Source organism: Nelusetta ayraudi, unplaced genomic scaffold (assembly GCF_046127955.1).
Source record: "Nelusetta ayraudi isolate G7.1 ecotype Tasmania unplaced genomic scaffold, CSIRO-AGI_Nayr_v1 ptg000008l, whole genome shotgun sequence".
Taxonomy (NCBI): domain Eukaryota; kingdom Metazoa; phylum Chordata; class Actinopteri; order Tetraodontiformes; family Monacanthidae; genus Nelusetta; species Nelusetta ayraudi.
In genome coordinates this window covers 5,147,438-5,171,595 of record NW_027466058.1, presented here as the reverse complement: position 1 = coordinate 5,171,595, position 24,158 = coordinate 5,147,438, and the positions used below count along the sequence as shown (strand labels likewise).

The 24,158-nt window shown below is 48.0% G+C and overlaps 1 protein-coding gene across 6 annotated transcripts in view; it reads left to right on the top strand.

Annotated features, from left to right (window-relative positions):
• The window catches only part of macrod2 (mono-ADP ribosylhydrolase 2), a 418,233-nt gene that overhangs the window by 100,604 nt on the left and 293,471 nt on the right, over positions 1–24,158 (top strand). For all 6 annotated transcript variants that reach the window (XM_076018902.1, XM_076018905.1, XM_076018901.1 and 3 more), the window contains exon 4: positions 13,910–13,939. In XM_076018902.1, coding sequence (XP_075875017.1) covers positions 13,910–13,939 — 30 coding nt within the window. The remainder of the gene's footprint in view (positions 1–13,909; positions 13,940–24,158) is intronic.

The window sequence follows — 24,158 nt, the reverse complement described above, 5'->3', positions numbered from 1 at the left end:
AAAAAAAAAAGAGAGAAAAGAATTAGAATAAACCAAACTGCAGCTATCATACAAAATGTAGGTATTTAAAGTATACATGCGTTTGTTCATTATAGTTTCAGATTCAAAGTGAAATTTGCTTCATTATTTGACGGCCGAACTGAACAGTGTTGAAGCTGATGAGTCACGTTTCACAGTAAAATACAACATCCAGCACATTGTGCATTATAATGAAAATCCTCCGCATCCGTCGTGTTTTCCAATCATTGACTTCCTGCCTGAACGATTGTACCTGCTGCGGAGCCGCGACCGCTTTTGGTCTGACTTGGGAGTTACTCTGAACATGGAGATAAGACCACCACCACCACCACACCTGGCTCATGATTCGGGGCTTTGAGGCCTCCAGCATGTAAACAAAAACATCTGGTCTTTACAGGCGAGAATGTCCACGTTTATTTGCCCTTCCAGGAATGAGATCCAATCGTCAAGTGGCCACTGGAGACGCATGTCGGTGCCACGCGTGCGCTAAGTGCCGTGCACTTTTTTTTCTCCCCCTTTCAAATCCCATTGGGAACGGGGTCTAATCGACTGGCCGCCCCACAGTGTAACTCGCACGCTGTCGTCACTTGCCGCTCGATTGGTGTTTGCCGCCTGCAGCCCCGCCCACTGAAGAGGCTCTGACACAGGAACACAAAAGCTCTTAGTCCGGTGCTAAAACGGCGGTTGAACGCAGCACAGCGGGGATCTGCTGCTCGTTAGCCGGCGCGTTGTTTGGTCAACTTTGGCCTGCCGGTTCACAGTCCTGCACTGCACCCAGGGGCGTAGGAACCAGAGGGGCAAGGTGGGGGACGTGCCCCCCCCAATATTGGAGTCAGATGTATTTGTCCCACCCAAAAATGATACTGCAGAGGAGAAAATTGTTTGATTGTGAACATTCAATTTGCAAACTTTTATTGTGAAAGCGCAATACAGCGGTGTCACTCAATGTGTTTACATGCAGAGCTTAATCGGACTGAGCTAATAATTCGTTTTTCTCGTCTAATCGGACTTTTCTCCTTCTCCCAGTTTACATGCAGCTGAGAAAATCAAATTATTGACGGGAACGCGTCCTCCTCTCCCACACTAGGGGGCAATATGAGAAATTCCAATTCCAATTGCATTACCTGGGTGTCTCAATTGAGGTTCCCTGATTCCAAATTGGAGTTCTCAAACTCCAATCTTAGTCCGACTAACGCGTTTACATGCACTACAGTTGTCCAATCATAGTCGGGCTAAGGCAATAATTCGGTTTTCTGAAGTGTCATGTAAACGTACTAACTACTGTCCCCACCCCCCGGCTCTGATACTGGTAGAGGAGGAGAGACGGCAAGACCTGAGGTTGACGGTCAGTAGCATTTCAGCTGGTTTAATACACTTGCGTTCCACGGTGATATTGTGTCTGATGTGAACGCAGACGAATGCTAAAGTGTGGCTATTACTGGCATGTCAACGTTAGATGTCATAAAAAGAACAAACGAATGAACATTATGACTGTGAGGTGTTGAGGAGTAACCCGTAAATTACAGTGTTTACCAAAACCAAATACCTAAACCAAATAAGTGAACATAAATATAATAAAAATAGCATTATAGGTTCTTGGTGAACCACCTGTTATTCCCAATTGCACTGTGAACCATGCATTTTTATAAAGACCTGCAACCAAAGTTACTTTTAACTGATGTAATGCTAATTGTTGCATGCGTCATAGGTGCCCCCGCACCCTCCACCCCAATGTTAACCTCCTTCCTGCGCCCCAGGCCTGGCCGCACCCCCGCGGGAAAGCTAACGTTGGCGTCAACAACAGCCTCCTATCGCAGCTTCACTTCATTGCGACCCGCTATGATGGTGCTCTGGGGCTGGGGGGTGTAATTTACAAACGAGCAGGCTGACGTCTCATTCACAGGGGGCGGGGGAAAGCAGCGTCCTCATTGCAGGGGGAAACCGTGCCTGAATCTCGGCTTTGGCGCGCGAGCCAGCCTTCAGACAGCTGCGGCGAATGTGTGTTGGGCCTCCGCAATAAAATAAAGAGCTGGAGGCGAGCCAATTAACTGCAGCAATTAAGCCGCGCTGCAAAGTTCAGCAGGAGGACAGCAATATCATTTAGGGAGACGGAACCATTGTCAATCTTTCCTCCAAGATAAGTATCCCCATGATGACTGTTTCACTCTCTCAGCCCGCAACGCATCTGTCAATTATTTAGTTTGATGTGGTTGATTATGTTTCCCGTCCTCCTGTGTATGCAAGTGGAACACGGCGCTATTATAACAGATAAGTGCGGCGTGTTCTCGGGCACAGTGTGCCTCTAAAAGGGTCGCAGTAGGCTCCCTTGTTGTATACAGTGGAAATGATGTGTCATTTTCATTTCCCCCGCTGCGAGAGGTTTCTTTTGGATCTGAAAAATTGCCGCACAGATGCAGAGAGTCAATACTACGTGACGTCTGTCCCGTCTTAGTCACAGAGTAATAGATGCCTAATCACGTCCTAGGCGTGTATTCATTGAAGACGTTTGCTCTGCTTAGGGCCTGCAAAATTTCAAGCTATTGTCAGTATTCTTAGTATTGATCGCTACTACCAAGTTTTTTCAGAAACTGAGGCATCCGCTGTACAAGAGATAAGAGAGTTCATGCATGTTACGGGTGCGTCACTAACACCCACGAGCCCTGGTTTTGAAAGCTCGCATGAGGCTTTTACATTTGCTATCCAAAGAGTATACATGTATATTCATCCATCCATTTTCTATTACTGCTTCTTGGGATCACTGCGGTTGTTGGAGTCGGTCCCAGCTGTCTTTGGACGATGGCCAGTTTCACTCTGGACAAGTCGCTTGTTCATCACACGGCCACATAAAAAGACAAACAACTGTTCACACTCCCGATTCGCCTCACGTGCATTTTTATTCTTTTTTTTTCTTTTTGAGTGCGGGACGAAGCAGGGAGGGAGAAGAGTCAAACTCCACTCTGGAAGGCCTCAGTCCCCCAGGGGGTCGAACCCACAACCTCCCTTCGAGGCATGCAGTGCTAACCGCTGTGTTGCCCCAATAATGAAATTAGGACCAACAATTTTATATGACAAATTGATTTGGTGGGAGTTTCTGCCTCCACTTACAGTTTCAAAGCCGGGGGAAAAAAAAATTGTCATAAAAAACAGTTCACATGCTCAGGAGAGATGACTGGATTGCAATTATATGCGGTTAAGCTCATTTTTTACTCTTTTATTCCCTCCCCCCATCATCATATCTCCCACTATATTACCAACACAGTGCTGAGATGTTAACATTTTTTTCACGTGGAGCACGCTAACCCTCGATGAAAGGTGACGCAACACCTTCGCTCCATCAAACCTCAAGGTCTCACCCCGCCTCCTCCCTCTCCTCCCCCGTCGCAAATCCACTAAACGCGAAGCGCCGTCAGCTGACATCGACACATAATTGCCAGAGCGGAGCACAACGGCCCACATTGACTGAGGTCGGGGCGAGACGGGGTTGGGAGGAAGAGAGGGATAAATATTTAAGCTCCCCTCGTTCTCTATTTGGCCAGTTCACTGTTTAATTCAAACCTCCCCGATTTGTTCAGCAGCGCGGCCGAGGCGCAAACACTCAGCCCGTCTGATTGCGTAACTCTCACCGCGTCGGCGCCTGTTTCATGTGACCCCCGCTTCCCCGAAAAGCCTCTGAATAAGCAATAGGAACAGGTTGCCGCTTTTGTTTTGCTGTAACAAAAAAAAAAAAAAAAAGAGGGGGAGGGATCGTCTGTCGGGATTGCCGGCTGCCGGGGAGCGGAAAAAAAAACAGAAAAATGGCCGTTTGAAGATGCAGGAGCCAACGTGAGACGATCCGCAAAGGGCTCGGGATTTAAAGCGCCACAGCAGTCCGTTTTTTAAAGTTTCGGGGAGAGCGAGTAAAGTCTGCCGCCGTCGGTGAAGACGGAACGCGTCGTCTTTCACGGAGGTGGAGAAATATCAAGCGCGGCGCCGGTGCCGGGCTGTCGGCTCGCGCTGCTCTATTTTGAGGGGCAATTATTGCGGCGCGGGAAAGTATAACGCCAAGGCTGCACTCGCAAGCGTTCATGTGATCTCTATTTGCTTCTTTATTTTAATTCAAGGAGCCTTTCGTCGTCGCTCTCACCACCTGCAGACTTGACGCGTCGTTTCCGCTCACCGACTCTCAGGTGCGGCAGAGTGATTTGGGGGACAGGATGCGGCGGTGGGACCCGGAACACGTGGGCTTCTCGTGACACGTAGGGTGTAATATTAAATTAAGAAGGGAAAAAAAAAAAACAAACGGCAAATCTGACGAGTGTATCAAAGAGCCGAACGGCTCAAGGCAGCTGCGACCCCCCCCCTAAGCTGTCATCCTCTCGCCCCTGGCTTTTAACCTGATGTCAGCCCTCGCCGTGAATAGTGGCTCGCACATAGCCCATCAACACAACGCTCACGCAGCGCACACATGGTGCGTCCAAGGTGCAAGGAGAGGGGAAGATGAAACAAAGAGCAGAAGTAGGTTATTCATGCGAACACGTCGGAACGCTGTGACGTCGAAAAACATCACTGCCAAAGACGAACCCCCATCAAGCTAAAGCATTGAAGACCAAGTAAGAAAAAAGAAAAAAGAAAATGAAAGGCCTTTTCAGCCATGTTTGATTTGCAAAGGACTGATGGCTTGACAAATGCAAAACCAAAAGTCTAATTTGGGTTTTAATAGACTGTTTAATAAGAAGCGTGGCTACTGGCACGCGATCCGCCAGCTTCTGCTAGCTTAGCGCTCACTGACGTCCAGAACGCGCTGCCTGCGACATCTGGTGAGCGCATGGCCGCCGCGGCCCACTCGTCCGTGCTTAACGCCGCCGTAATCAAATAAGACGCTGGTGGGAATGGATCCTCCTGAGTAGCGCTTAAGTGCATTTCGCCAAGGAAATAAGAGGAGTTAAAACACATTTAGTGTTAAAAAAGACAATGCACTCTTCCTTAATGCAATGTACTGCACTTAAGCAGCATAGAGTCTGTCTGACCAGTGCGTATATATACCCTTAACCCCGGGCTGAGGTCGAGGTGGTCGTTCTCCAACTTTCATCTCCGCTTCTGAAGGCGGTGCAGCTCTAAAAACAAATTGTATTCTCAAGGAAACTTAATTCTGTCCAAGCTTCCACCTTGAGGAATTTCAGGCATGTTATTTTTTTCTTGATCCAGCAACAGAAAGTGTCTGCCTGGCAAATACCTGCATGGCTCTTTGCCGTCAAGACAATAGGCCGGTTGAATCCGCAATATGCAGCAGTCAAAATGTTTGGAGGGCTTCAAAGTGCACTCTGAGCTCCTGTAGCACCCATTGCATCATCCACATCCTACACCGCTACCTGTTGAAGGAGTTGGATATTCTGGATCAAAGTGCCATTCTCTGTCAATGGCATTTGAACAATTTCATTGGTAATGCTCACTTATTTGGATTAACATGGAAATGCCTTATTCCATTATATGGGTGGGCTTCCTTTTTGCAACGACCAACTTGGCAGAGAAGAATAAAAACATGCCGAACTCGATATCTTTGCAATCCTCCTGTATAGGAGGACAATAGAAGGTAGATATTTCTTATCCGCCTCCTCCTCCTCCTCCTCCTCCTCCTCAAGAAACATATTGAAAGTTTTAGTGCCTTGAAAGAATCATAAACACTTCAAGGTGAATGTCTTGATCCATTTGATGAATTCTTGTCGGTGTATTGTGGCTGATGTAAAGAAGCTGCTGCCCCTTGACACGCCGCTTGAAGACATCACCATAAGCTCTTTATTCGGGAACATTCGAATGGAATTGTGGATCGTCTGCATAATATCTCCACATTTTTTTCCCAGTGGTCTCTATTTAGAAATTCACTGCCTGTCACTTGTACAGTGAAACAAATTCAGTAATTTGTAGTTGTTTTTTGTCTTTTAGACGGCGCTCGTGTTTTCTTTTATTCCCCCCCCCCCCATGCAAAATGATTTATTTCAGGCGCAGCGATCGCGGTGCAAGAGGTCGAAACGTCTCCAGCCGATGAACCGCGCTTCCTTCCGCTGTCCCTCTCATGCTCCTGCCTCCACAGCCCTTTTCCCCTTCATATTTCTAACACAGCAAGACGCGTTCAGTCTTCAAAACCGTGCGTTGAGCGGAGAAGCTGCCCTCTCTAGTGGCGCCGGCTCGCAAAGTTGTGCTTCTGCCGAGTCCTCCTGCAGCTTTATTTGGCGCGTTTTCTTTCCCGGCGCCCGCTGAATGGTGGTGGGTGGGGTGAGGGTGGGGGTTGGGGGAGGGGGGGGGGGTGCAGCAGGTGGATGTATATTTATGAGGCGGATGTGTATTTCAGGGAGAAAACAGCGTTGCAAGAGGTGACCTTGCGAGATAAAAGGAGGGCTCGCAAGCCAAATGATGAAAGAGAATGGGATCATCCTGGGCTCATTAATGTGGATTTGAAGGTCAGGTAATTATAACAATAGACATGTGGGCTGGCTTTGGCATCTGGTATTGTTGCTTTGTTACGGGGAAGACAGGCCTGCGGAGGAAAGGGATTAATCACTGCGACGCGTTGTCACGTTGACACCTTCGCACGTCGCCACGCTGCGGCTGCTGGAGAAGTGGAGTCAAAAAGGCAACAGAAGAAAAAAACAAAACAACAACAACAACAACATTTCAGCCTGAAAATAGCACGCGTTGGATTAAGTTGCCGAATGTCTTCCAGAGTCTTTCAACTGCAGGACTAACCAGGAATTACAGATCCAAACCAGGCTGACATCATTTTTTTTTTTTTAAACTTCAGCGTTTGTTTTTACTTTGCGTCGTCGGCAGTTGAAGGCAACACAACAGGCGTCCCACGGCAGGGGACCGTGTGCTGTCATCCAGGTGGGATTCCGATGGCCTGGAGGAAGAGATGCGGCGTGGCAGCCCAGAGCTGCGCCTCTTATCTAATTGAAGAAAAGGGGAAAGAAAAGGGTAGTTTGCCGGCGCTGTGATGCCGATAAACAGCAGAAGTGAGACGCAGGTTGTTTTTTTTGTTTTTATGTAACCCGCCCCTAAACAGTTCTGCTGGTCTCCCTCCACCACCTTAAGGATGATAAAGCAAGTAGTCTTGTAACCACTTGGAGAGCAGCTCGATTCCGGGCAAGCACTGTTTCTATTATTCATCGTCCGTGCAGTTAAAACAAACGGCGCGGAGGCAAAACCTGTAGCTTTAAATGTCGAAAGCCTGTTTATGGCTGAGGAATTAGCATGTTGCTCGTTTGTTTAAATGCCAAATGTTCATTTCAAGGCTTTTACCCTTTCAAACCTTGAAGGAGGTTTATTTAATTTCATGTAATTACAAAAAAAATAAAAATGAGAGTGAAGCAAGGAGCAGGAAGGGTAATATTTCCGCGTTCACACCAGCGCAGAGATACCATCTGCGTTTGAGTTGCGACTCGCCTCTCGCCATCGCGCCACCCCTGCCGCGAGTTAGTCTGGATCACTTGCAATCCTCGGGGACCACTCACAGCTATAAAGAACAGAGATGGCAGCCGGGCGAGGCTGCGCGTGTGGTGCGGCATGCATTTTTAATACGCCACAAATAAGAAATACAGCCGCCGCCGCCGCTCCTCTCACGGTGCCGCAACCGGCGCCTCGCTCTGATATTTACATCTGTTTGCGGGGGGAATTGTAGATTTTTAGAGGGAAGATGAGCCCCATTGAAAGGTAAATGCAGCTCTCCATGGGGACGGCATATAGGTTGCGATGGGTCTTAAAGGGGCGGTACGCAATATTCTGCTTATTTTGGGGTGGGGGGGGCGGAGAAGAGCGAAAACTCCTCATGGCGTCATGACGTCCGTGCCAGTGAACATTAAATAGCAGCAACCAGACACCTTCACGATCGGCGGCAAGTCAGCCCGCAATGTTTTTAGCAAACTTTCTGTGTGAGTGTTGGCGTGGATGAAGATCCATCATCCACACCGCCGGGGAAGCCTTTCAAGTGGCGACATATCTGGGCGTCAAACCGAACAGTTCAACTCCGAATTTCCCACAAAGGTTTGTTTGGCTTCAACCAAACTCTCACGACCGCGCTTCTGAACTGACAACCAGGTCTGAACGGCAGCTGCTCTTTTGTTTTTCTGAGAGGAAAAAAAAAAAAAAAAAAGCCTAATTATCGGCCGACCTTCCATTTGCAGCGCATTGTGCGGCGGAGGCCATTATTTTTCTCCGCCGAAATCAGTGGCAAGAATCAGATGGAGAACAAAGCGGGGAGGGAACAGCGATGTCACATCGAGGTACAGAGACCGGCGCTCTCTGGCCACCGACGCTTTCATCTGGGATGAGTTGCGCCTTTGGAATTGCATTTTTCAAAAAAAAAAAAAAAGAATAAAAAAGGCAACCGTCGGCCAGGTAAACAGCCCAGGAGGCGCGAGGCGAGAGTTTAGCATTTTATACTGATTTGAAATTCTAGAGCGTCGCCGCCGCTCTTGACTCAGCGATCTTTCCAGCTCGCAAAAACGCAGGAAGGAAACCCTGTAACTTAACAGTCCCCGTAACCCACCTCCTCTCCCGCCGAAGCACACTATCACCCCCTGAGCTTACTGAAGGGTGCGCGGGTGGAGGTGGGCGGAGGGGCGCACGCCGGGTATAAAGTTAGTGTGTGTTTGATGGAGCGTAAGGGTGCATTTGAGGTGACGGAGACCAGAAGGTAGCGAGTGTATCTGTTTACTGCCTTGAGGGTTCGTGGTTATGCACCAACACTTTCCATTTAACTGCGTGATGTGGGAGCCGTGTGCCGAGGACACACACACACACACACACACACACACACACACACACACACACACACACACACACACACACACACACACACACACACACAGGCAACCTAGATCCACACCTCACTGCGCACACTGAGGCCGTTTTCATGCACACAGACTTTTTTCTTTTTCTTTTTTTTTTACAGTATGCTGTGTAGTCACACTAAAAAAATAAATAAAAATAAGTGACTAGTTTATCTATTTTTTCCCCCCAGTGTTTCTGTCTGCGGGGGCTTCTTGTCGCAGCGCCACACTATAAAATCTTGCCTGTCACCCTCTGGCGTTGGTTCTGTTATCAATGTTTTTGGTTTTTTTTCCCTCTGTCTCTCTCTCTCTCTCTTCCTCTCTCTCTCTCTCTCTGCTTGCTGAGAAAATACGGTGTGGCGGCGGTCGCAAACGCCGTTGACTGACAGATAAATGAAGTTGCTATTGGGGTTGGGAGTTCAAAGGGCAGGCAGGAAGTGGATTGCACCCGCAGTGACAGTTGAGGCGTGTGTTTGATGGGCTCACCTAATGCTGCGGAGCGGCCGCTCCTAATGACCTGCCATCCACCGGCAGTCTGGGGAGCCCTTCCGCCGAGATTTATGGCCCGTGTTGCTGCTTCCTACCGGGGTCGACTCAGGGAAGAACAACACAGACAAAAAAAAAACAAACCCTCCTGGTCCTACCGTAGCCAACTGCCTCACGTTCACTTTTCCCCCCGATTAACCCGTTAGCCGCCGATCTGACCGATGACCGTATAACCGCTGCAAAAAAGGACTGAAGGTTTAAATATTGAAACTAGGTGCTGTAGAAGTTAACGCGTTAACTGTTTCGCGTCAAGCCGGACAGGAAGTCACTCAAAGATACACGAGAGAATCCAGTTAATTTTCGAAATATGACCAAATTTCAAAATAAAATGCCGCAATTGACAAACGCAATCATATTTGTATGCATTAAATTTGTCAGTCACTAGTATCAGAGTGTGAGAGGGATTAAACAACAAATTCACAGACTCACATACACAGTGTACACACAGTGAAATGGCCAATCTTGCACGCAAGTACTGAGCAACACCTGCCGCATCTGTATCGTATGAGAGGTTATTCTCACTGTCTGGACATGTTGTCGTCTGTTTGAGCAACTGGCTCAGTGCTAAATAAATATATCAAATAAATATCTGTTTGCGATAAATATATCAAAAATAAATAAATAAATATCTTGTTAAGTTACATGTAGGGTAAAAAATCAATCAGGAGTTAACTCAGGACACTAATGCGATTAATCACAATTTAAAATTTTATCTGCTGACATCCCTAATTAGATTTTGACTATTGCTGATTTAATATTGTTTAATCTCATAGGATGGCATGTGTGTTATTTACTTTAGCCACTAGCTGTATCTGCAGCTCGTCTTTGTCCTTGAGGGCCGTTTGATCTTTGATCTTTGAAATTCCCCAGCGGGGGAGGGAGGGGCTCAAACTGAGGACGGCCACGAAAACCATTTAAGATGCATTCAAACGGACAAATACGCACGTGTGACCTCGGCCGCGAGGAGAAACGGATGATGACGGCCTCCTGATAATTGTTGGCTTGCGCCCCGAAGGCGGAGGAGGAGTGTTGCTCCGCCACCAGATAGCAGCCAGACTGAGCCCCAAGGCGGCAACACAAAAACAGCAAGGCGAGCTAGTTTATAATTAATACACGCACTATAAAATATGCACTCTGGCTTGGATGTGGCCAAATATGGATATTTTTTTTTTTCCTGCCTTGATTTGTGAATCGGTATAAATGAAGTGTTTTGCCGACGAGTCGTACGGAACAAAGGGAAAGCTGCGAGCTTGGGGACGCTTCGCCGTCTCGGTTGTGCGTCTCGCCCCGCTTCCGACTTGTCGCGCGCTGGAAGACCGATTGTTGAAACAAGTCCCCATCCGTTTGGGGCGCTTTCAATGCCCCCCCCCCCGCCCCACACACACACACACACGCACACCCCCGATATGTATCGCTCGCGGGCTGAGCTCACTTAAGTGCGCGAGGATCCGGATATCTGGCCTGCCTGGAGACAAACTGCCGAAACATCTTTCACGACATCCTGATCGTTAATGGGGGAGGGAGCGGGGAAGGAAGGGAAGAGGGTGGGGGGGGCGACGGGAATGACAGAGGGCTGCGTCTTTTTTTATTTATTTTTTATTTCAAAGCCCTCCTCACTTCAGTGTTTATTAAAAAAAAAAGAAAAAGCCCGTCGCTTGATGAGGTCGCTGCCAAAGGCTTTCATCTCCCGGTGGGCTGCTGCCTTGATCACAAGTCACATGTGGTTGAGAGGAGCAGCGGCGCTCCCAGACTAGCCTGTTTACCGCCACTGCTAGTGTCCCGGCAAACACACCTCTCTCTCACACACACACGCTCACACACATGCGTGTACGCTCAAAGCTGACTGATTAGCAGAGCGCGTCTCCAATCTCTGATTAGGTGTGGAGTAAATGAAGTAGCCCCCCCACCGGTCCGCATTTCCATAATGCCAGGTAATTAAACCCCAGTGTTTTAATAGCTGAGGAATAGGAAGACACCCCAGGAGGGCCCCCGACGAGCCGAGGCAGACTCTCAACTTGCACCCAAACTTACTTTTGCCGTCCCCAGCAATCTTAATAAACAGGCTGGCTTTTGTGCCTTTATTTATGAAGGAAAAGAAAAAAATGACACTTGGAAGAAAAATAAAAGGAGGAGGAGGAGGAGGTGGGGGGCTTTTTTCCTCTGCACTTAGGCGCTCTTTTGAAATATCGAGGTAGTGACGCTTCACGCGCCCGGGCGGAGACGCGCGTGCAGCCGTTGTCGATCGCTGACAGATTCCGCCGCTCAAACAAAGTCGGGGAGCCTCCTTTTGTCATCACAGAAAAACCTGGAGAGGCGCCATTGTAAACATGACAGTGGATTGTCAGAACATCCCCGGGTTGAGGTTTTGCGCGCCGTCCGTTGCATGTAGAAGCCGCTACTGTACGTCGCGCGCGCCGGAGACAAAAGGGGCCTTTTGATGAAACAAATTCTGCAGCGCCGAGAGCTTCCTTTGTCTCCCCCCCTCCCCCCCAACCCCCCACCCACCGCCACTTGTTTGTGTACAGCCGCTCTGGTGGGAACAATGGCGACGCGGAAAGGTGTGGAAGCCGTCAAGACCGATTCCCCCCCCCAACAGCCATGCACAGAGAAAAAAAAAGTGTAAAAACAAATAATTAAATAAATAAAACTGACAGGCACAGAGTATCTCTCTCTCTCTCTCTCTCTCTCCCATGACACCCCCGTCATTATCTGTCGCTCGTGCACCCAAATGATTTTTCGGCAATAATAAGCTTTTAAATAGGCCAGAGTTCACGGCTAATGACGCCAAGTGCAGCCGCCGCCGCCGCCGCTGGAAGTGTGGCTCATCAAAGGAGCGTTTGGGTGTTATTATTTCATCCGCCCGCCGCTCCCACCAACTTACCCACCCGACACCAGCCAGCAATCAGCCAGTTTCCACTTAAAGGTGTAAAATTTGCCTTGAGTTAGGATTTTTATACTGTTAAAAGCTTAACATACTGGCCAATAATACATTAATTAAAGTGTATCCTCACAGTACAATAAAAGTCATTTGGTTTTCCTACCTTTACATTGGTTATGTATGTATGTATGTATGTGTATGTGTGTGTGTATATACTATATGTGTATATATATATATATATATATATATATATATATATATATATATATATGTATATATGTATATGTATATATGTATACGTATATGTATATATATATGTATACGTAAAATATATGTGTATATATGTATACGTATATTTGTATCCGTATATATATGTTTATGTATATGTAAATATATATATATATATGTATATGTAAATATATGTATGTGTATATATATGTATGTACGTGTATATACACACATATATATATATATATATATATATATATATATATATATATATATATATATATATATATATATGCACTATGCTAAATTTTCACCAATATAACAATCAAGATTCTTTTGTTTTTCTTTTTTCTTTCATTCCGTCTCCGTCTTACGAGCTGAAAATATAAACGATTTGTCTTGAGACCTGCGAAGCTGCCGTTGCCTTTAACCGCCAAAGCGTGGCGGTGGGGGGTTGGTGGGGGAGGGTCGGGAGAGTCGGAAAAACACAGCTGAGCCTCACACACAATGAGTGTTTGTCAGCTGACGGCGAGCTAACAATGAGCCAGGGGCCTTTCTCCCGGGGTGGTCCTGCATATCGATGCTGAGTCATGCATTGGTAAACGAAGCCCCCCACTTTTGAAGATCACAGGGTCTTTTCGACGGGGGTCTCGTCTTCACTTTTTAAAGGGAAGGAGCCCCGACCCCCCCCGCGTCCCCCACCCCGGGAGAAAATCTTTTGGAGAAGATCTCCTCCTCTGACGATACAGTAGCGGGCCAACGCTTAATTGCCTTCAATGAACCGCATGCTCGGCGGAGCGTAACCTCTGTCGCCGTGCCAAGTCGAGAGATCTGCCAGAGATTGTACATCGGGAGCGAGCTGCCGGCTCAACGCCGGCTTTGCCAAGACGGCTGCCGCTGGAAAGTGAGTCGCGGCAGATGATGCGATGCGCAGAGCGTCGGATGTCCCATTTATTCCCTCCTTGGTGACGACGTGCGATTACAGCTTTTACTTAGAAAGTGAGAGAAAAAAAAAATACTGCCGATAATAAAGAGAGAGTGTTGTCTTCTGCCAACCGCTTCTGATGTCGAGGCTGAAGAAGCCAAGCGGTTCCTCATCTTCTTCATCTTTACCTCGCACGTGTTCCGTCTTGGCGCGCGTCGCTGGTTGCAGGACGAGCGCCAGGTCAGGTTCTGCTGTCCAGAGTTCAAATACAGACGTGTGTATATTTCTTATCATAGAAACTATTATTTCTTTGTGATTATTTTCAGCTCACAACCTCAATCAATGTCTGCTCTACCTACATTGAGCCACTCGTTTCCGCCTCCCTTTCACAGCTGCTCTGTTATTCTCAGTGAATTTGTCTTTTCACGATGACGATTTGTGTCTGAAAGAACCGCCTCAGGCTTTTTCCTTTTTTTTTAAAGTCAACTGACTGATATTTTCTTCTCTTTTCAGCAAACTCCAGCCTTCTGGGAGGAGGAGGAGGTGAGTGATCATCTTTTTTTCCCTTCTTTTTACCCCCCTCCCTCTTTCTTTCATTTGCGTCCTCGTACCGCCGTGTGTTCCCTGCGATTGAAGTCGCACTCATCAGATCTTAGCGTGTCGCACGCCGCGCTCCCCGGCGGTTTTCCGGGCCGGACTCCGCCGTCCGTCTCTCCCCGAGTGTGGCCGACGCGTCGGAGCGCCGATCGAGATGGTCATTACTTGAGCGGCCTGCCGGAGAGCATTATCATCAAAGCGAATGCGCCGGGGAGGCTGAGGCGGCCGAGCGTGGTGTTGGGAATAATGGCTCCGCTAGCTCCAGTGGAACGCCGCCGACCAACTCCACCGTCCTTCTTCTCCTCTCACATTTGACTCCTTTTTTTTTCTTCCTCCCTCCGAGACATGATTGAAATAATCGTTCCTCGCCGCGGTCCGATGAGGTTTGACGGGGGTAGGGGGGGGAGTGTTAATTTCTAAAAGTCTGCGATCTGTGACGAATGGAAGAGGCGACACTGCTTCGGCTTTTTTTTTCTCTTTATTGGTCAGCGCCGCGTGTCACTCCGGATGTGTCAGTCCTCGTCTCACAGCCTTCAGCGGCGCAACGTGCGGCCCCCGTGTTCATGGAACTGATCCTATTTGCTGCAGGCTGATGTTCTGCGGTCACGTAAGCCCGGCCGCCTTGTGATCCGTGCTTGTTGTCCTGTTTGCAACGCCGTCGGATTTCCATTTTCTCGTCTTTTTAACTCCTGTGATGCCGCTGCACTGTTCAACACGTTAATCCGCCTGAATGAATGGAAAAGTATTACTAAAAAACAAATGGTACATCCAGTTGTATAGTTTGGACCTGTGTATAGGTAACAACAGGACTTACAACTGCTTACTTTACTTTACTGCCCAATTATTTTCCCTGTCTGGGGCCATCATGACATGCAGGAATGCCTCTGAATGTCTTTATGATGGCTGACAGATTTACTATCAAAGATAAAATCTTTGACCCGAGAGTGTGAAGCACACAGGTTGGTTCAACAACTACAGTACCTGTTGAGCGGCTTTATTATATTAGTACTGTCCTTGCCAAGGGGGCCTATGTGAGGGGCAGGAGGGGCAGGGATAAGATCTGAATGATAGAGGACAGAAAGAGCAAATGGCAACAAAATATATTTCTGTTCTTTAATAACAAACAGATGGACACGATTTAACACTGAGATCACGCAGTAACATCACCAGTGTTACTTTTACATGTGATTTCAACTTTTTATTATTAATCTGTCCTCATTTAAAAAAGAATAAAGAACCCCGACATCAATAAGATTAATACAGTAATCATGAGCTTCGGCTTGTGATATTTGTCACGTCGCGTCCGCAGCCGTTGCAGCAGCCGCTCGCCTCAGAATCATTTTTGCCCCAAAGATGCTTTCAGTGAAATTCTGGGCTCCGTCTGTATTTTGTCCAATGCATCATTATTTGAGTATTGGCACCCGGTCAGAGGCAGGAAATGTGCTGGAGCAGCATGAAGGCGGCGAGGGGGTGGCTCGTCATGGAGTCCATTACACTGCACGGAGCTGCTTGAGATCCGACTGGCAGCTAATGACGGAGGGCAGAGCGGCCCTTTCAATTTTTTCCCGGCGTTGCCGACGTATATATCATCGACGTAGCGATACACCCTCCGCCCGTCCCCCTTTTGGGCGCCGCAACCAGCTGGAGAAGGGCCGTGATTGAGATCAGAGGTCGGGGACGTAACCAAGCCGAGTTGCAGGTAAAGGAGGCCGCGCTCTCCAGATTGATTGGCAGCCGCTGCCGTCGACTCTCGCCGTTGGTTTGCAGCCACGCGGGGAGAAACAAGAGAGGCAATTTTCTTTGCCATTATGTTTTCATCATTGTTATTTTGCGGCACGTCGTCCCTTCTTGTTTTCTCTCTCTCGCGCGCTCGGCCCCCTGAACCTCGCACCACGCGGCCCCGCCGATCGATTGAGTTTCTGCTCTCAGCTAGTAATGAGAGCAGCGATTCCAGATTCTTCCATTTCAATAAATAAAGATCATTTTTGTAGTAAATAATTTCTTTTTTTTTTACTCGTCCGTCTCTGCAGTCCGTCCGATGGGATCTCTTGGAGTTGGTTGACGTCTCACTCGGTGAGAAAGCATCTTAGTTGCTGCTTATAATCCCCAGAGGAATTTAAATTTTTAGAAGACATTTAACTTTCCGTTAGCCGTGACGGACCTCGAGTGCTCCAGAGTTCCTCCGCTCGTATTCCTCTTTGGTAATGACGTCCACAACGGGTCAGTGTTCTTTTATTATGCCCCGCCGATGCGCATCGCTTGCCAATATTTGTTAGCGTGGGCACTTTAGAAAAGGGGGACAATGATTAGAACCTGCGCGAGATGGTTATTATCCACTCCAAAGCTAAAAATGTTCTTTTCCCCCCGCGGCGGAGCTCCTCGCCGTTTTTTTTTTTTTTCTTTTTATCTGCACGAGGCCACGAGGGGTTTTATCTCTCCGCGTCTTTATCGCTTCGGTGCGGCTGCTAAACCTGCAAAACACTTCGCTGGCTTCTTCCACCCCAATCCCCTTCTTCCCCACCGCCGCCACCACCTCTATCGCTTGGCATGTGAAGACCTCGTGCCTCGGTGGTGGCGAGGATCGATGTGAAGCGTTGGTGGGAGGGTTGGGCGTGCTGTCGTATAGGGCCCGCCTTATCTCCGAGCTGTCTCCTCGGTGGCCGCGCGCGGGAGCGGCGGCCTCACAACGGGCCGATCCATCACGCGGCGACTCGCACACCTGAGTCCCGCTGAGCTCCGGCGGTGAGCTTCCCGCCACCGCAGAGAGCCGGCCTAGACCTCGACTTTATCTCCAGAATGGTTTCCTCCCCACGCTCTCCCGTGCCAGTCGTCTGCACCTGACTGACACGTGTTGGACTTTTTCCATTTCCCCTGACGGGCGGGGGAGGGGTCTTTTTAAGAAAGACGTCGAGTGAAACCTCTGGGTTTTCTCGTGGCCTCTGTGGAAGTGTAGATGAATTAATGATTAAAGAGGTGAAATGATTAAAGTGGCAATATGCTTTTTTTTTTTTCCTCTCATCGTTAAGCCAAAACAAAGAGGCTTTGCACTCTCTCTCATTTCATTCCCCCCAGCTGCCTCCTGTCTATGGCTGTGTCTCAATTCAGGGTCTGCATCCTTCAAAGCCTGCATTTGAAGGCCAGTTGCGTCATAGCACTGCGCGGAGGCTTGTCCCAATTTACTAAAATTCGAAGGATGCTCAAAATGCGCCCTTCAAATGCGCCTGGTATCCTTGGAAGTCAGCTGAAATGGCGGCATCTACTGGCAAAGACACAAAATATAAATGCAAGTATTGAAATTTCACATAAAATATGAAGTTTTTACCCTAGGGTTTTTACTTATTTGAACATCCAACGCCATGGCTGGATGCCGAACCAATGGTTAGCTTGATGCTATAAAAACGTCACCTCCGGGGTTGGCCAGCATCAGGGAACGGCAGTGACGCAACCAGGAAATACGCCGAAGGCTAAACTGTCCCATTTGGTTACCGGGGAGGCGCGTTTGGGTTCGTCCTCCTCGGCCGGGTCCTCCATAAGGACCCGCCTTCCGACTGAGGACGCATCCTTTGAAGGATGCAGACCCTGAACTGAGACACAGCTTGTAAGTGAAGCAACAATAACCCACTGCACGAGCCAGTAAAATGTTCAGTAATGATTAAAATATATGATGCCCTAAGCGTGTGCATGAGAGCGAGCTGGACATCGTAATGTGCTGAAGTGATGCTTGATCCTTAAATCCAGAAGGTCTCCTTCTGTTACCAGAACTCTGCCACCATGTCATGTTTCCATAGGGGCCACTATCAGTGATGGACCTGGAAACGTGCCAGCTTTGTGTTTCTTTATTCAACCACCAAAGTATTTTAGCAGAATTTTGTGTCGGATGCAAGTCCGTCTCTGAAAGTGGTCCTTCTGGAAACACAACATTCTAGTTCTGGTAACAAAGCCACCCACCAGTTTTCAGGTTATATCCTGCATAGTTTTTGCAAATGTTAACATTCTTTTGGATTTTTTGCATGCTTTTTGCATGTGCTGCTTCTTTCCATCCATAAACGTTGTTTGGGGAATTTTTCCAATGGACAAGAAGAGGCAGGGACTGACATACACTGACTAGTTTTGGAAACAAAAGGATAAAAAAGACTGGACATCAATAGACTCTATTAAACAACACCACTAGTTACTTCTAGGTACTTTTAGCTACTTATAGTTTCTGATAATGTGTGTATCGACCCTTTAACCACTGTTAAATCATTAACTACTAAAAAACAACAAACAAAACACGCGTTAGCCCCGGTGATGTATGTAATCCTCACAAACCACTCGGGATTCCTTTCCCGACTCTCCCGTCTTTGGGAATATGTACACAACGGGGTTAACCAAAAACAGCTCCATTACCAGCGCCGCCCGTGTTTGGTCTCGCTGGGAATACATCCATACATCACAGCAATGATCTCTGATAATTGCGTGCTAAACGAGGCCTCCGCCAACGGAAGGGTAATTACGGATTGTGGCAGGTTGCGCGCTCCGAAATGAGCGGACCCCCAGACGTAAACACCCTGTCACCCGCATCTCCGCCTCGCCCCCCCACCCTCCTCGCCTCGCTTACTTTTCCACGCACCCGCCGACACGGGCGGACATACGCGGACAAAGAGGCGAGAGCTCGCTGAGCCTTGTAATCATGCCACGGAGCCTCTGCGTAGCGGCGGAGAGGGGGAGCTCCTCTCGCCTTTGATGTCTCCATCCAGGAGGGATATTAGCTCATTAGCATTCTTACCAGAATTGTTGCCCGTTTAGCGCTGGGCTTTAAATAGACCACCCAAACAAATAGTTCACCGCAGGATGGCCCGACATTTTCGCCCGCAGGGGTTGTTGTTTTTTTTGTTGTTGCCCCCCCCCCCCAAAAACCTCCATATTTTTTTTTTTTTTGGCTTTCCTGACTGGGGCTAATTTGGCCACGGGGCTGGTAACGCTCGCTGAGCTCCACCACCTCTTTGTCACGGCTTACATAACACACAGACTGTAGCGCCACCAGCTCCCCCCCCCCCCACCTCATGAGTTTCCTAAATGAGGTGTTGTGTGTCACAAATACCAACGCTGACTCATTAATGATCCTTGCTGCAGTTCTGCTCCCGTGTCGCTGGGAGATATCACCTAATGACGCCTCCCAGTGGCATGATGAGGGAAAAAAATAACTGCTTTTCTATTCCAATCTGGAATCTGGAATCCACTGGAACTGGAGGTGGTGCTGAGGAGACGCTGGCATCAGTTTGACTTGAACCAATCAAGGCCTGGTTTGCTCTTCCACATTTAGACCTGTTAGAGAGCCGTGTAATCATATACTGTCCACACCCACCGGCCACTTTGGTAGGTTGAATGTCCCCCCTTGGAGAAGAAAGAGGATTCAGATGACTTGAGCGACCACTGAGCGTGGTGGATGTGGTTCTGGCACACATTGGGGCGGGTGTGTGTGGGGGGTGGGGGGGGTGGGGGGGGGCAGAGGTCAGAATGGACAGATTGGTCGTAGACAGCCAACAGCAACACACCAAACCAACCAAGGCCTGCAATTAGCACCTCTGAACACACCAACACTTCTGACACTAAGGCAGAAACAAGCTAACCAGCCACTTTATTAGATACCTGGTATGAACCAGGTGTACCTCATAAAGTGGCTGCCAATAGTTATGGGTCGTTCACGAACAAACCGGTTCTAAGAGCTGGCTCTTTAAAGTGAACGAAAAGAGCCGCCTCCTGATTGGCTGAGAGCTGTTTTTTTTCTTTTTTTTTTCTTCTTTTTTCGAAGCGTGTTGTTTTCATTTATTTATTTATTTGCGAAAGCTGCACAAGATTAGTCAAGATATGTGGCACTGTCTATCTGCACTGCGCACTTCACCCCTGAGTGCCAGAGAGAAAAGGAGAAATGGAGAATGGACCTAATGCCGAACATCCGGAAGTAAACCAGAAAGCGGGTTGATCCATATCCAGTCGCGGAGTTGGCGGCGCTTTAGTGCCAAAGAGAAATGTAAAAAAATAATTCAAATCAGAAACGGGATGAACGTAATAATGAATGCCATATAACACACACAGACACACAAATTGGCATTTGGGTTTTTTGTCAAAATCTTGACAAAACAGATTTTTCTTTTAGCTGAAAGCTGCTTTTTGTTTTTATTTTGTCCGTTGATGTGTTTTTTCACTTGTACATAGTTGTATAAGGGAGGGTGTTTGTTTTTGGTACATTATATGTATTTTAACAGTACTGTGTTCCATGTTGAGTGTATAAATAATACACATTTGATATTTTTAATATCATGAACATTAATTATTAATTTTAGCACATAATTTGGTCATAAAATAAAAGAAGCACCAGAAAATCCAAGGAGCCACTCGGGGAGCCAAAAGAGCCGACTCTTTTTATTGAGCCGAGCCAGAAGAACCGCTTCTCTGAAAAGAGCTGGAATTCCCATCGCTAGCAGCGGGGCTTTTGAAGTCATGTCTGCCGGACAGCAAACTCCCTCACAACTTTTTCACAAGTTTTCCCCCAACGAGGGAAGCAGCACAGTCCAGAATTGTTCGAGACGGCACAATACCTCCTTTTATCGGCACTGACACTAATGACGGACATCAACACCAGCGTTTGAACAAGTGGCCCACGTGCGGTGGCGTGGCTCTCTGTGTGGCTCTTCAGTGCTTTCCTGCGATTCCTCTGGAAGGGCAGTACGTGTACGTGTGTGTGTGTGTGTGTGTGTGTGTGTGTGTGTGTGTGTGTGTGTGTGTTTAGTTTTCTTGAATCAAAATATTATTCTTAATTTTTGAATAATCTGCTTTGTGAGATAATCACGTTACCTTGGAGAAGGAGCACCACTGTCTCCGCCGCAGACCACCGCTGCTTCCTCACACGCATGTTATGCTTTGCTTTTTTCATTCCTTCATTTATTTATTTTTTTCTACTAACAACGTGCTCAGTGTTTTACCGGCTTTGCTTGGTCACGGTAACCCCCCCGACACACACACACACACACACACACACTCAAACCCAGACATGCCCGCCCAGCGCCTGATCTTAGACATTCATTCTTTGCGGTGCCACAGTGGAAACACTTTTCCTGGCCAAGAATTGGTTTGTTTTTCTGCGGAAACACGGAAAAATAAAACCGATTCAGATTTCCTTCCTCGTGCCGCCTCGGTGGAAAAGGGACGGAAGTGCAGAAGTGGATCTACTGATTTAACCAGTGTGCCTGCAAAGAGATGCATATTACGAATCTAATTAACCGATAGGGTACAACGCGGTTGCCAGGACCGCGGGAGTGAAATGCGATTGCCTATAAATTCACCTAAACGCGTCTCCTGCAACGAGGCTTCAGTCAGGGGTTTCACAGTCACTTCCTGACTCCTTTTGTTTTTTCTTCTTCTGTCTTTTAAGAAAATGTGTCCAGTTCCCGACGCGATCGGTTAATCCTTTATCAAGATCCCTAAGTGCCTCTCGCTGCTTATCTCTAGTCCTCTTGGCCATGCGGAGGCCCCTGTTTTCTTTTCCTGTCACCTCCAGGTGAACCATTATCCTCTGTCTGGGTCTTGCCCTGGGCTTGTTTATTGAGTCGACGGAAGGTGACTGGTGGGATGGTGATCTGCGTGGAGGAGGGGGTGCAAGAGGGGGTCGTATGGGTGGCTAGAGATATGGAACGGTGTTGTGTGACGGCTCGAGCTAAGATGGCCTCTTGTTCCTTTTTTTTTTTTTTTTCTGTGAAAACCATCTGAGTCACCCTGAAGGCCCTGCAGCCCCCTCGCCCCGCCCCCCCCCCCTTTCCACCACCACCACCTCCCCCACCCCTACACGATTAATCGCTCAAATATGGCGTTTCTCACGCTCGTAACTCAAGGGCTTCACCGTCAGCGTGAGTGATGCTCGGCGGCTCCCAGATGGTAGTAACAACATTAGCATAACTTATGACAGGAACGGTGTATTTCCCTGTGGAGCAGCCTAAATAATGTAAAATGATAAATTGAAGGCGAGGATTCCTCAGTCGGCGCGGCACCCTTGGGATTCCCTTATCTCCCTCGTATTGAGAGGGCACTTAGTTACACTCTGATCTGGGTCCACCTTCTTATGTTTTTTTTTCTTTTTTTCCTTTGTTCAGCGAGGTGCCCTGCTCCGTTTTTTAAAGGTGGCTAGCAGTGATATAAATATGCATCTCATCTCCAGGATGAGACTCGCTGCTCACAGCTGTTGCCCAGGTAAACTCAGAGCTTAAGAGCAAATTAATTCTCTTAGATGGTAGTTTTGGATTCCAGGCTCCCATGTAGTTTTTGCTGTATTCAGCTCAGTCAAGACTTGCACCAAAGCACTTCCATGCAAGTCTTGCCAATAGGGAGGCCAATGTCATGTCCAAAGGAGACCAGATCCTTTACTAAAGGATCTTGGCCATCAGTGCCTGCGATCTGAGAAAATAAAACATATACAGTATATGCATGATTGCAAATGAGATTAGACACAAATGGAGTTCAACAAACTTAAATGTTCTTTTTTTTTTTTTTTTTAACAGGAAGCACTGTGCACTGTGCATGCACATAGATTTACGACACCATACAACTGAATCTGTGTGGGCCTGACCAGTGACGTTCTATATTGTTGGAGATGAAACTATTGACGAAACCAGCTAATGCTTTGGCTTGCCAATGCACACAAAACAAGTGTTAACTTGCTATCTTGCTCAGAAACGCTCTGCAGTGCATCTGCCATCTGCATCTGCCATCCGTTCGGCAGTTCATCTGCCATCTGGCACGCGTACCCAATGTGCCAGTTGACCACCTGAAACAGCGTGATTGGCTGATAAATAATAGAAGATAGACGGTCTCTGCTTACACTGGTTTCCTCCTAGAACAGAGCCCAAAATAAGACTCTTGAGTCGGTGATATTCCCTTCTCTCCCCCCTATTATTAACTTAAGAGAAGAACAAGATGTGCAACGCCATAATAGAGATGAAAACGACTTTGGGCTCCGCACGTCGAGCAAACGCACTTCAAAATAATTTGCCGCCTTAGAAATGACTGGCGAGTTATCTCTCAAATGTCAATGCATTCCCCACCATTGTTCATTAGCCCAGAACTTACCGTCTCCTTCTCAACGCGTTCATTCTGCCTTTCACGGGGAGGGCGCGATATCCAACGCCTGTGGTCTCTCCTCTTTCGCTTCTAATGGGATTTTTTTTTTTTTTTTTTACCATTTTTTTTTCTCCCCTAAATGATGATGATGTGAAGCACAGTGACATCTCATTGAAAATATCAGCCCTTACCACAGGGAGGGGAGAAAAAAAAATGTGAGAGAGGTACCCCAGTGCCTTTGGATCATTCATCTCATTAGCGGAGGGATGACATAATTTAGAGGGCATTGCATGGAAATGAGCGACACAAGGTCGTCGCAACGCGGTCCACAGTCGCTCACGTCCAAATGGTCAGAAATCACACTTTGCTGCAAAAGCCTATTTTCCAAATGCCGCCACTGCAGAGAAGCGAGGTCTCCGCACCTACCCTCCGCCAGCCCCCCCACCCCCCACCCCTCCAATCAGCGGTGATGGATGGACTAATTGATACAGAATGATCGGGCCATTCATTTTAATCTGCAACACTGGATTCCATATTTAGGACTCGGCGCCGCACTGCAACGAGCGGGACGGAGGAGCGCCGGTGGGGGGAGTAATGGACGCTAAAGGGGAAGAGAGAGAGTGCTGACTTCAAGAAAAGGCAGAACGGTAGAAGGAGAGGAGGAATAAATACAACAACAAAAAAAAAAAAAAGCATTGACTGTAACAGGCACCGGCCACTTGTGTAATGCGAGTCTTATGAGGCGTGTCAAAGTGCTCCGGGGGATTCGTGGTGGAGGTGCGCGTGTGCAAATGGGAGCGCGCAACCAGAGGCGTACGGCCGCCCCGCGCTCCCCCCTCCGCGCCCGTGAATCATTTGTCTCTGTCCCCGAGTATAAATCAAGCTGCCGGCCGTCGCCCACGGCGTCCGCGTCATTAGCCGAAGTCGACGGCGTCGCTTGATCTCTGGCACCGCAGTGCGGGTGTCGGGGAAGGAGGGCGAACTTTAAACAGCGCACGCATCAGCATATCGAACTCTACTGGGGTTGTTTTTTTGGCGGGGGTTTGTTTTTTGTTTGTTCCGACTTGGAAGC